General features: G+C 45.5%; 1 protein-coding gene across 3 annotated transcripts in view; it reads right to left on the reverse strand.

Annotated features, from left to right (window-relative positions):
* Window positions 1–13,748, reverse strand: part of LOC135101989 (gamma-aminobutyric acid receptor alpha-like) — a 115,422-nt gene that overhangs the window by 13,165 nt on the left and 88,509 nt on the right. For all 3 annotated transcript variants that reach the window (XM_064006556.1, XM_064006557.1, XM_064006558.1), the window contains 3 exons: window positions 8,412–8,632; window positions 2,209–2,291; window positions 387–524 (listed from right to left, as the gene is read on the reverse strand). In XM_064006556.1, the coding sequence (XP_063862626.1) occupies window positions 387–524; window positions 2,209–2,291; window positions 8,412–8,632 (442 nt within the window). The remainder of the gene's footprint in view (window positions 1–386; window positions 525–2,208; window positions 2,292–8,411; window positions 8,633–13,748) is intronic.

The following is a 13,748-nucleotide window of genomic DNA, read 5'->3' on the forward strand; positions in this document are numbered from 1 at the left end:
GTTTCATTCATAAGACAAAAATGTTACCCAGAATACATTAATTGTTATAAAGTCACAGCTTGAGCAGTACCTCCCTATAATGAGCACCACAGTCTGTGCTGAGGGTGAGGGGAGGGTTCCTACCACTCCTCTTAGGGGGCGTGTGTGTGTGTGTTCGTACAAGTGAAATTTAAATGCAGGTGTTGAGGATGGAAGGCAGGAGTGATCAAGAATGGAAGGAAGGTTGAGCAGAATGGGAGGAAGGTCGAGAAGAAGAGTGGGAGGAAGGTCAAGAAGAAGAATGGGAAGATGATAGAAAAGAACAGGAGATGGTAAAAAAAGAAAAAAGAAAAAAAAGAATAGGAGGAAGGCGGAGAGGAATGGGAGGCAGGTGGAAGGAGACTCACCCTTCCCGGCGCGCCACCTGACGGAGTAGTTGGTGCACTTGGAGTTAAGCAGCTCGAACTGGCTGAGGGCCATCCCGGGCACGAAACTCACCAATTTCTGGTCCCACACGAACTTGACGTCTTTCTCCGTGTAGGCGTCTGTGAGGAGAGGGAGGCGGTGTGATGGGAGGGAGGCAGACACATTGATCACCTAACACATAAGTACTTACTTGAGCTACATTGATGTCCCTATTTCTACTTTCATCAATTTTCGTTTTAAACTTCAGGTTGAAGAATTTCCTTTGTCTGGACATCCCATCAGAAGCTGTCACAGGGAGTTTTATTCCTTTTTTGCCTTACTTGCCCTGTATTACAAAGACAAGTATTGTCTGGAACTCATTCAGTCCCCACCAGCCATCAGATGAACTAATCTTGAGTCAACAAAGTAAATTTTTTCCGAGACTCTTTCCTTCGTTCTCTGAGGAGGCGCCGCCCCCGTGGTGCGGGAAACAGGTGAAATGAATGTAATGACGGTTTGAGACTCACTGTAAGACCACTTTATGGACACAAATGAGAAACAGTTCTAATCAGCGTGTACTGTAATAACTGTGTCACTCATCGTTCTCCAATCATGGAGACAAGATTGCCCCAAGGCGGGGGCTATGTTTGTTTAGCGGAGCGTTAGTTTCCTGAAGGTCTCGTTTACAACATGAATCGCTTTACAATGGCATTCGTTTGGATGCAGCAAGATGGCAGTGGTAGTGCCGTGTGTGGCGTCCCTCACACGGGCCACCCACTGCCTGGGGTCATAATATTTTATGATACCTCTCTGGCATATCATTGGGTTAAATCAGTCCCCATGAAATTGTCTCCTCAAAACACTGCGAAAGCAATGTCTTTCATTAACTTCGTGAAGTGTGGTAAGGAAGGTGGAACGTGGACGAGTGGCTGTCACACACACTCCGGCAAGGTCAACAAACGTGTCAGGTGTTGTTATTTCCTCCTTCAAATACGCTTGTAATATCACATTTGTTGATGGGCTTATTCTACATTTAATAGTTTTCTCCGCGTGTAGCACTCTGCCCTGCCAGGTATACACTTCATTATGAATTGTTATTTAGCACCAAATTATACTCTACAGCGTCGATTTCAGTGGAGACATATATTAAATGAAATGTAGATCGATACTCCGCCCTCCCTTGATGAAAGAAAGAATGCAGAAGGTTCATTTTATGTGCAATTTTCCTGCCTGGTCACTTCTCCAAGACGCACCACCACCGCTGCCAGGCGCTTCGTGTCTTCCCAAGGGTTGCGAGGTGTTGCCTTCTTTTGGCCCATCACCGTCTAGACATTCCGTTGCTCACCTCGCAGGCTTAAAAATGCTTTATTAACTCTCTTTCCACACACCGAGGCCTGACGCCACCTCAGCGTTGCGTCTCGCCCAAGACACTGTGAAGAATCCAACACAATGAGGTAGAATTAGTTGTCCTCTACTTGTTCTTCCACGTTACAATTCCTGTTGTTTTCAGTGTTGACACAATGATACACGAGACAAAATAGCTTGAGCAACGAATCAATGAATGACGAAATACTTGTAAAATAGCAGAATATGATACACTTACTCGCAATAATCTATAAACCACATAGTAAGGACAAGATAAACAGCAGACACACGCAAGGGGCAACAAAATATCTTGATCAACGAATTAATAAATGGCGAAACACTTGTAAAAATAACAGAATACGATACACAAACTCAATAACATACAAACTTAGAAGAAAAATATAGTTCAGGGTACAGATCGATAAACTACAGCCACGCAAGGGACAACAGGCTACTCACAGCTGCTGATGACGAGAGGACACGACTGTTTGTCCAGAGGGAAGTTCCGAAGCTCCATGGGACACTTAGCCTTGATGGTGAGTCTGCAGGAGGAAGGCACCAATGAGTGAGAGAGACGCAAAGGAGGACTGAGGTGAGTGCATGGGATTTGGAGTGATTGAGTGATTGAGTGAGAGGGTGAGTGAATGACTGGATGATTGATTGAGTGAGTGAGTGAGTGATGGATTGATTGAGTGATTGACTAAGTGAGTGAGTGAGTGAGTGAGTGAGTGAGTGAGTGGGACAGTAGGACACCAGAGATGATCGAGTGAGGTGAGGACAGGACGTAGATGACCGTGTGTGTGTGTGTGTGTGTGTGTGTGTGTGTGTGTGTGTGTGTGTGTGTCTTACATAATATAGAATAAAAACAAGATTAAAAAAATGCTTTCAGGGTATTGAAAATAAATGTGAATTAATAATACCCAACACAAAAAAAAAAAGACAAATGAATAAATCATCAGAGAGAGAGAGAGAGAGAGAGAGAGAGAGAGAGAGAGAGAGAGAGAGAGAGAGAGAGAGAGAGAGAGCCTGCCCCACACCCTTCCTGCGCTAAATTAGGAAAAACGTCCCCAAACACCTAATTCCATGCCTCCCGCCGGCGTGTCCCGCGTCACAAAACTGAGGAACATACATTTCTGAGTCGCCTGCAGCCCCGCCCCGCCCCGCCCCACCATTCCCCCTCCTCCCCCAAGACGCCCTCTCTGCTGCCTCGCCGACGGGACACACCGAGCACCGGAATATTATGCAAATTTCTTCATGTATTGTGGCACTGGAGGAGGAGGAGGAGAAGGAGGAGGAGGAGGAGGAGGAGGAAGTGAGAGAAAAAATGAGAAAAAAATATATCAAGATGATGAGAGTTGCATAGATACAGGAAAGCTGGAGGAGGAGGAGGAGGAGGAGGAGGAGGAGGAGGACAGGAAAAACAGTGACAAGCAACGTAGGCAAGTGATGAATGTTGCATGAATACCTTAGGCAATATGTTGGAAAAAATTAATACATACATAACAACAGCAGCACCAGCGAATGAGGAACAACTACAACACAATTTTCTCCACAGCACACTTTTGTATTATCCTATCCCCCTTATCCACCTCCCTCATCCACCTTCCTCATTCACACCCATCCCATAAACTCGTGACAAACCCATCACTCACCACGGTCAGACACTTCACTTCACCTATTCCAGATTCCCACTCCACATACACACTAACACTCTCTAACAGACTCATCCACTTCACCCACTCCACTCACACTCATCACACCCATCACCAGCACCCATCATGGTCAGACACTTTCACTTCAGCCACTCCATGCACGCTCCTCCTCACACTCACGCCAGGCTTTACTCTTTTATCAACCTCCTCCCAACACTCGCCAAGCCTCACGCATGCAGTCAGCCTTCAGACGGGTGGCGTTAACATGCAGGCGGGGTGGTCACTGGGCCCTCGACACGAAACACACATTACAGCCCCGCAAGTCCCTCCCCGCATGGCCTTTCTTCCCTGCAGACTCTTTTCACGCCTTTTTATTCCGTTTTCTAATCCATAAGTCCTGGGCTGACTCTCTAATTCTTCCGGCATTGCGTCTCGTTCCAGTAAAGCCCTCCTCGTCCTTCAGCTTTGGTTCGTAAATCTGCCGCAAGAGAGCAGTCTAGTCGCCAATCTATGTAATTTAAGTGGTAGCTGATAGAGGGCAGTGTTATTCATTTTAACCCTTTGACTGCCACTTGGTAAACCGTTTCCTAATTTTTACTTGTTCTACAGCCGCATCTAAACATAAAAGTGGGAAGAAATTGCAAAATGTATTCTTTTTTATCGTTAATTTTCTTGTAGATGCTTATAAAGACTTCACGCATTGCCTCCAGTACTGCTAATTGTTTCGTGAAAGGGTTAACAGACAGATAAATAAGCAGATAAGTACTTAATAACTTCAGAACATAAGAAAATGAGGGAAATTGCAAGAAACCATCAGGCCTACACGTGGCAGTCCCTGTTTGATAGATAGACAGACAGACAGATAAGCAGGCAGGCAGAGGAAGGAACACGAATCTCAGAAAAAAAAGCACGCTAAAGAAAACAAACAACAAACAAGTGTAAGAATAGAAGTAAGAGATTTTCCACGTACACTTTTTTTTTCTTTCAACCTTGATAAACAATAGTCCATTTTTCGGTACCAACTTCCAGTCTTCCGCCGCCCACATTTGTTTGTAAGGGAGACAACGTGCAGCTCTTGGCTTTAGTAAGTACTTTTTCTTATCTCCTGTGGATTTCTATAGAGAGCTCTTCTGCCCTCCGTCAGTAGCTGAAAGGCGGGTGTGCTGCTACTTTATATGAGTCTAACAGGCTTTTTGTGGCGCCCTTCATCTCTCTCAGACAAAAGGCAACGCTATGGCGCGGAGAGGTGTCTGTGCCCTGGCCCTGCTGCTCCCTTTCGTCCTGCTGTGTTCTGTCTCTTTCTGTTCCTTTTATTCCATTTTCCTCCATTGTCTTGTATCCATCTCGCCCGACCCGTACTCCTTAGATGCCTCCCGCCAACCCTTCCGCTCCTCCACCTGTCTCCCGTAGCGCCTCGTACTTCCCAAAAACTTCAGATGCTAAAATTTCCCAAGTAGAGAAGGACATGGTAAGTCATCCTCCCATGTCATCATCACTGTGAGATAACAAATTCTTACGCCTTACTGCATGAAAAACAGACGTGCATCAAACTTAAGGGCGAAGAGTTTGTACACGTGATCACTGGGAAATAATGAAGGAAAACTGGCAATGAATGAACTGTCAGGAATCCGTCACACTTTCTTTGTTCATGAATGAGATGTCTAGAGTCCGCCACACTTAACTGGTTCATGAACTATTTAGAATCCCCCCGGTTGATGAATGAATATCAGGAATCCGTCACACTTTGTTGATAAATGACTCGTCTAGAACCTCCCCTGGCGGACGAATGAAGCATGAATAACCTAGCAAACGAAAGAAAGCTTGGAGAATCATCTGGCGAATTAATGAACCGTGAAGAATCCCTGGCAAATGAACGAACCGTAAAGAATCCCTGGCGAACGAATAAACCGTGAAGAATCCCCTGACGAATGAACGAACCGTGAAGAGTCCCCTGGCAAATGAATGAACCGTGAAGAATCCCCTGGTGAATGAATGAACCGTGAAGAATCCCTGGCAAATGAATGAACCGTGAATAATCCCTGGCGAAAGAATGAACCGTGAAGAATCCCTGGCAAACGAATGAAGCGTCTAGAATTCTACTAATTAAGAAATAAACCGTCTAGAATCCGTCACGCCATATCAACAAGTAAATTACCAGAAATCCGTCACAACTTGCGTCTTGTTCTGACTACTACGCGGGAAACAGTCACGGCGGATGAAGAGACACGCTACAGTATGGCGGAGCACTATACTGCCTCTCCTGCTACAGTGCACTCCCCTCCACCTCCATTCATTAGAAATAACAAGACAAAAGAATAGACGGTAGCTACGCCAACATGAAAAAAAACACCCACTTTTTTTCTTAAACCACGAGCTTCACTAGACAGACAAATAAAAAAAAAAAAAAAAGCTGAGAAGTAATGAAGGACTGAGACGTAGTGAGGGAGGAAAGATGGTGAAAAGGAAGTCTTATTGGAAATTGGGAGAGAGGTAAGTGCCGTGCAAAAGCTGACTGATCTTTAGAAATCATTACATTTAAACTTCGAACATTTTCTCGTAAAAAAAGAAAATAAAAACCTGTTGAAACGAAGTGAAACAAAAGGAAGGCAGACAAATCTTTCTCGTCAGCATGGCATTGTTCTCTTTTATATTACGAGGAGGAGGAGGAGGAGGAGAAGGAGGAGGAGGAGGAGGAGGAGGAGGAGAAGGAGGAAGAGGAGGAGGAGGAGGAGGAGGAGCAGCAGCAGAAGAAGAACAAGAAGAACAAGAAGAGCAACAACAACAACAACAACAACAACTACTACTACTACTACTACTACTACTACTACTACTACTACTACTACTACTACTACTACAACAACAAAAACTACAACAACAACAACAACAACAACAACAACGACGACGACGACGACGACAACAAATAAAAAGATGCGTAAAATGATGACGTGGAAGAAGAAGAAGAGAAAGAGAAAGAGAGGTAGGACAATGACGATGAAGATGACAGCGATGAAGACGAACAGCTAAACAACACAACTCACTCAGTCCTTCTTTTTTCTGCATAATCGTCATTTCTTTGCCCTCAAAAAAAAAAACATAAATTTTGTGGAGATCTTCAGGTAACTTGCCAAAGATAGTGGTGGTGGTGGTGGTGGTGGTGGTGGTGGTGGTAGTGAAGTGCATGTGTGTGGGCAGTGCAGGAGTGGAGGAGTAGGTGGAGGAGTGGAGGGCGCCGCTTCTATTGCCGGCGCATACACACACACACACACACACACACACACACACACACACACACACACCACGCGGCCATTAGCTGTGTTTGTCTTGCACCAATTACAAACCACGACTTTCTGAGAGATTGATACAACACACACACACACACACACACACACACACACACACACATACACACACACACTAACGTGTTCCTAATTTTGTCAAAGCTTCAGTCATTTAGAAATTTCCTTTACATATTTTCGCCTTGATTTTTCTCTCCACTGTTCTTCCTGTTGTCCAATTTGGGCCCCCTTTTTTTTTCCTTACGAGTGTCACTTCATTCTGGTGCGTATGTGGGAGAAGGAGGAGGAGGCTGAGGAGGAGGAGGAGGAGGAGGAGGAGGAGGAGGAGGAGGAGGAGGAGGAGGAGGAGGAGGAGGAGGAGGAGGAGGAAGAGGAAGACGACAACGGAGAAGTGTATTCGTCGGAGGTCGTGAATGAGGTACGAATGGAGAAAAGAGGAAGAATGAGGAATGAGGGAAGAAGGGAAAGAAGGCGGAGGAAAGAAGGGAAGGAAGGAAGCAAGGAAGGAAGCAAGGAAGGAAGAAAAATTAAGGAAGGGAAGAGAGAAAGAAAGAAAAAATGAAGAAAGGAGGAAGACGAACGAACTGAAGGAACGAAGGAAGGAAAGAAGAAGGGAAAAAATTAAGGGAACGAAGGGAAGAAGGAACGGAAGTATGGAAGAAGAAAGAAGGAGAGAGAGAGAGAGAGAGAGAGAGAGAGAGACAGGGGGATGGTAAAGAAAATCACCGTCGACTGCAAGAACGAAAACAACATGAGAAAAACAAGAGTAACATAAGAGTAACGTACGAGGAGTGTCGCCAGAAACAAAGGTGCGGGATAAGCATGGGTGCCGGGGGAGTGATGGGCAGCGTGCGGTGGTCAGCGGAGGGTGAAAGGGGACAGCAATGTGTGGCTCCGGCAAGCGACGCACCACTGCCTTCTATATACCTGTCACTGCTCCTTCTAACAAGCCTCGTTGACTCCCACACCTTGACACCTGCTGCCACCACCACCACCACTGCCAGTACTATTGAGAATAACGTAAAGAACAGTACTACGATTATCACTATTTTGACACACAACACCATAACCACCTGTAATACAACCACCACCACTATCACCACCACCAGTACTACTACCAATACTACTAATACTAATACTACTACTACCACTACTACTACTACTACTACTACTATCCCCTCAGCCTTCATAACGAAAATCTGACGGCATCTCTGTGTGTGTGTGTGTGTGTGTGTGTGTGTGTGTGTGTACTGATAATGCTTTATTCATTTAGTCTTTGTTATATTTTTGTAGTAAATAAAATATAAAATGTGTGTGTGTGTGTGTGTGTGTGTGTGTGTGTGTGTGTGTGTGTGTGTGTGTGTGTGTGTGTGTGTGTGTGTGTGTGTGTGTACTGATAATGCTTTATTCATTTAGTCTTTATTATATTTTTGTAGTAAATAAAATATAAAATGTGTGTGTGTGTGTGTGTGTGTGTGTGTGTGTGTGTGTGTGTGTGTGTGTGTGTACTGATAATGCTTTATTCATTTAGTCTTTGTTATATTTTTGTAGTAAATAAAATATAAAATGTGTGTGTGTGTGTGTGTGTGTGTGTGTGTGTGTGTGTGTGTGTGTGTGTGTGTGTGTGTGTGTGTGTGTGTGTGTGTGTGTGTGTGTGTGTGTGTGTGTGTGTGTGTGTGTGTGTGTGTGTGTGTGTGTATGTGAGTGTGCTCGCCTCATGGAGTAGAGGATGTCGCCGTTCTGGTTGATGCGGATCAGCTTGTTGGGTCTGGTGGTCATGTGCACGTAGGAGCCCAGGCCGTTGTGGAAGTACGTGTCTGGCTTCCACAGCGCCTCCAGCATCTTGATGTTCAGTGTCAGGCGCTTCAGGGGACCGTTGAACTGTAGCCGATCGTCACTCCACTCCTGCCGCAGGTAACACTCCATCGAGTACTTCTGCAGGGAGAGAGAGGACGAGAATACGAGTGAGAAGGGGTGAGTAGGAAGTTAGTAGGAAAAATTCACAACGCTAATCTCTTCCACACTCATGTCGCAGGTAACATTCCATCGTTTACTTCTGCAGAGGGAAAGGAGGCGAGAGTATGAGTGAGGTGGGGTAGAGGGAGCAAGGTAATGTAAGTAGGAGAAAGTCACCACGCTAATCTTTTCCACACCGTGAGAGACATTTGACAGATGAGGTTAAGTTGAAGGTGACAGCTGTCGACAGGCCCAGCTCCCTGCACCAGCCAGCCCCGCCGCGGAGTGGAATGGAAACCGCGCCGGTGCTGGGTAAGGTGGGCCAAGCGACAGTGCTAATGGGGAGCGAGAGGAAGTCACGCTATAATAGGAAGTAATGGAAGGAGAGACGTATCACGGGAGGTCCTGGAGGAGGTGGGTAATGGAAGGAACGTGTGAGGCAAGGCGACGCGGCCCCGGGAGAAAACTTCAGTGAACAGGAGGGAATAAGGGAGGCAGGAAAGTGACAGAAGGGAAAAAGAAAGTACTGAACTGTTGCATGGAAGGTCTACAAACAATAAAGGCCAGATCTGTTATAATTGCTCAAATCCCCATCAGTTCAGGAGCAGCTATTAAACTCATTAAACCTCATTAAACAAACAAACCGAAACCACTTGGGCTCGTATTTTTAAACGCTTGCGGCTTTCACAAGTACCATTTTCACTGGCACACAGATGAGCAGTCGAATTTCCACGAGTGTTTTCATCATCACTGGTACAGAATCCTTGTTAAACTATGAGAAGAGCCATGAAAACACCCTTCAAAACCTCAATAAAATTCCATTTAAGAGCACGGCCCTTGTGCCATTCACGGCAGCTATAACATCAGTATCACTACTGCTTTGCTCTGTTCACCATCACCACCTTTCGGTCTGGGAGTCTTTCCATCACGTATTTCCTGATTTTAGCAGTTCTTAATGATAAAAAAAAAAAACTTAACCCTGCAATAGCCTTTACTCTTACCGTACAACAGGCAGGCCTACAAGACTGACGGACAGACGTGGCGCCGTAATGCTGTAGCCATGACTGCTCGAACCTTCACCTCGTGGCTGTCAGTATTCGTGACGTCCACCATTCAACACTTCACAGTTCTCAATAAGACACCATAAGATCCTTGACCTCTCCCTCCTAAACACTGCACCATAACAAGCAAGGAACAAAAATAAATCAAATTATATAACGTAGCGTCGGTCACCTCGCATCGCCCAACACTCCGCAGCGACGCCCAAACGAAGCAGCTGGTGTGGCGCCCTGACGTATTGAGTTGTGAGGGGCTGAGGCCGACCCTTCAGGCGTACATAGGAAACGAGGGATTCGTGGAACTCTTTCGCTACATTACGCGGGCCGGGAAAGGCTGAGATGTAAGGCCGTAAAGGTGACCCTGCTCCCCTACACAGCGTGACGGGAGAAGACATCACACGTCACACGCCATCATCAGGGCAGCACCACGCACGGAGAAGAAGGTTGTGGCACTGCTCCTCCCACCCCCCCCCCCTCCACCACGCACACTAAGTTTCTTCCACACAAATTTCTCCAATGAACATTTCACCCAAAAGATACTCCCGTAAATTCCCTTCACTATATATTATGTTACGTTAAGTTATCTTAAGGTAGGTTAGATTAAGCTGGATTGAGTTAGGTTAGGTTATAGTGGACTGGGTTGGGGTTAAGTTAAATTAAGTTGGGTTAAGATTAGATTAGGTTGGGTTAGGTTAGGTTGGGTTGCATTGAATTTTGTCTGGTCAAGTTAGGTTATGTTAGGGTAGCTTAGGTTAGCCTAGGTGAGGTTAGGAGTGGTGAGGTGAGGTGAGGTGAGGTGAGGTGAGGTGAGGTTAAGTTACGTAAGGTTTTGTTGAAAGGAATTTTTTTTCATGAGCGGAACTATTCAAAGTGAAATTTTCAGAGAAATCTTCATGACTGAAAATTACTTGAATGGAACAAAAACTTCTCATATTACAAGGAAAATAAAGTTGTGAAGTTAAAAGAGAGACAGGCACAAAGATAGAAAATTTGGAGAGAAAAAAAATAAAGGTAGGCAAGGGGAGACAACGGAAGACCACAGGGACTAGATGGAGGCACAGAAGGGCGGAGTGATGAAGAGACGGACACGGGAGGCGGAGAGAGGGAGATGAGCATGGATGGGTGAGGAGAGAGGGAGACACGAAGGGAGAAAGGGAGAGAGAGAGAGAGAGAGAGAGAGAGAGAGAGAGAGAGAGAGAGAGAGAGAGAGAGAGAGAGAGAGAGAGAGAGAGAGAGAAATGGAAGGAGGACATCTCTTTACGCCACTTCATCCTTCCCTTACCTACTTCACCCTCCCACACATGCCTCCAACACTAAGCCTAATACTACGTCCTCCTCCTCCCCCTCCTGTGACATCCTACACACACACACACACACAGTCGAAGTACAGTAACATTTTCACTCATCTATTTTCTATCGAGGCATTTAGGACCCCATTTGTTGCGGTGATGAGAAAGTAATAGGTAACGATGATGGAGAAGGAGGAGGAGGAGAAGGAGTAGGAGGAAGGAAAGGAGGAGAAGAATCTGACATATCACTAAGGACAGGTTAAATCTCCAAGTAGCTCAGGTGAAGTTTGTGACACTCCTCTGCAGATTCCCATTAAGGCTGACTCCAGGTAATTCCAGGTGATCTCAAGACGTTCACTACCTCCACCTGCCTCATTCAAGTCTTGGGGAGTGAGCCGAGTGAGTCCTGGTGGTGGTGACGGCAGAGGCGGTGCGTGGGAAGGACGGGGCAGTGCTTGACAAAAGGGTAACAGAGGTAAAGAGTAGAGGTAAGGCTTTGGAATAAGGAGGTGGACGGGTGGTGGTTGTGGTGTAGGTGGTGTGGAATGAAAGTTGGGTGGTTAGTGAGTTTCTTTGTGTGTGGGGTGATGCGAGATGGTGGATGAGGAATGGAGGAGTGTGTGTGGTGTGTGTGTGTGTGTGTGTGTGTGTGTGTCTGTGTGTGTGTGTGTGTGTGTGGTGGGGGAGGGGGGTGAATCCCTGACATAGACACACGCGCGTACACACACACGACAAAATCATTATGATTCGCAAAACGCCACGAAACACACCAACATTTCGAGAAAGTAAGAAACTATTCATATCAACAAACAAACTAATGATCATATTGAGAGAGAGAGAGAGAGAGAGAGAGAGAGAGAGACGAGAGAGCGAGAGAGAGAGAGAGAGAGAGAGAGAGAGAGAGAGAGAGAGAGAGAAACTAAGCCGCCACTCGACCACTCAAACAAAACTCGGTCTTTGCGCAACTTTTTTTTTCCGCGACAACTCCGTATTTGGTTTTGGGAAATGTTCGGACCGGGCTTGAGTTGAAGTCGTGAGGCGAGGCGCGGTAAAATTCGAGACGGACAGACAGACGGTGAATGAATCAGCCTTTTCAGCGCTATAGGTCTTCATCACCTCTGCCCCAAACTCTACGCTATATAGGGAATTATCACTTCCATAGAAAAAAAATAGCAAAAAAAATAAATATCAATCAATAAAGTAAGCAATCATATAAGCAAAAGCCAAGACGGACAGAAAGACAGTAAATGAGTCAATGAGCAATGGAACCTCCCTTACCTGTACCTAATTATACTCTGTGCTGGGAATTATTACCCGCTCTACACCAAAACAATTAATTAGACACTCATATAAGCATAAAGAGAGAAGGACAGACAGACAAGTGAATGAGTTAACCTTTTCATCGCTACGGAACAATCTCATCTGTGACCACCAATACACTATCTACTGAAAATTATCACTCTCATTAAACAAAACCCAGTAACCTAGACACTCATATAAGCTTCATACATAAAATATAACAAGACTAATAGACAGATGAATGAATTAATATTTACATACATTCTTATAGAAGGAAAACATAAAAGGAATGAAAAAACATAGAAAAAAATACAACGATGAATCTGGTAATAAAACTGAAAGAATAATAGATACTATCAATACAGATACAAAAGGTTACAGAAATCCATTATTAGCAGACCGACGACCAATTAGTAATCAAACAGCACACACACACACACACACACACACACACACACACACACACACACACACACACACACACACACACACACACACACACACACAGTCTCCACGAGGGGCTATGTAATTAAATCTGAATAAAAAATGTTTGAGGTCAGGTTGAGAGAGAATGTAGAGGGAGAGAGAGAGAGAGAGAGAGAGAGGGAGAGAGGGAAAGAAAGGAGGGAAGGAATGGATGTGTGTGTGTGTGTGTGTGTGTGTGTGTGTGTGTGTGTGTGTGTGTGTGTGTGTGTGTGTACTGGAGGGAGGGAAATAATGATCCTATTTGGAGAGAGAGAGAGAGAGAGAGAGAGAGAGAGAGAGAGAGAGAGAGAGAGAGAGAGAGAGAGAGAGAGAGAGAGAGAGAGAGTCACAAACCCACCGCAGCATCACAACTCAGCTGCAGCGGGTTGGCGTCTCTTGTCATCATCGGCGATCGAATACACTCTCAGTATTGCCCACGCCCGCACTTCTCACAGACTAGGGAGGAGGAGGAGGAGGAGGAGGAGGAGGAGGAAGAAGAGTTGGAGAAGAAGGAGGAGGAGGAGGAAGAGTTGGAGAAGGAGGAGGAGGAGGAGAAGGAGGAGGAGGAGGAGGAGGAGGTTAAGGAAGGCAGAAGGGGGAATGAAAGATTGAAGGAGAGAGAGAAAGAAAGAAGGAAAACCGAAAGAGAGAGAGAGAGAGAGAGAGAGAGAGAGAGAGAGAGAGAGAGAGAGAGAGAGAGAGAGAGAGAGAGAGAGAGAGAGAGAGAGAGAGAGAGAGAGAGAGACACATTATACAAGAGGAGAGGTAGAAGAGGAGGAAGTAAGAATAAGTTTACTGAATAGGAAGGAGGAAGAGGAGGAGGAGGAGACGAGAACAGGGAGGAAGACGAGAATGAAGAGGAGGACCAAAGAAGAAGAAGAAGAAGAAGAAGAAGAAGAAGAAGAAAAAGGTAGTTTAACATAAGTCTACCATAAAAATCAGTAAAAGAAAATGCAGAAACTGGACGAGAGAAGCCAAGGATAT

Source organism: Scylla paramamosain, chromosome 7, assembly GCF_035594125.1.
Source record: "Scylla paramamosain isolate STU-SP2022 chromosome 7, ASM3559412v1, whole genome shotgun sequence".
In the NCBI taxonomy this organism is placed as follows: domain Eukaryota; kingdom Metazoa; phylum Arthropoda; class Malacostraca; order Decapoda; family Portunidae; genus Scylla; species Scylla paramamosain.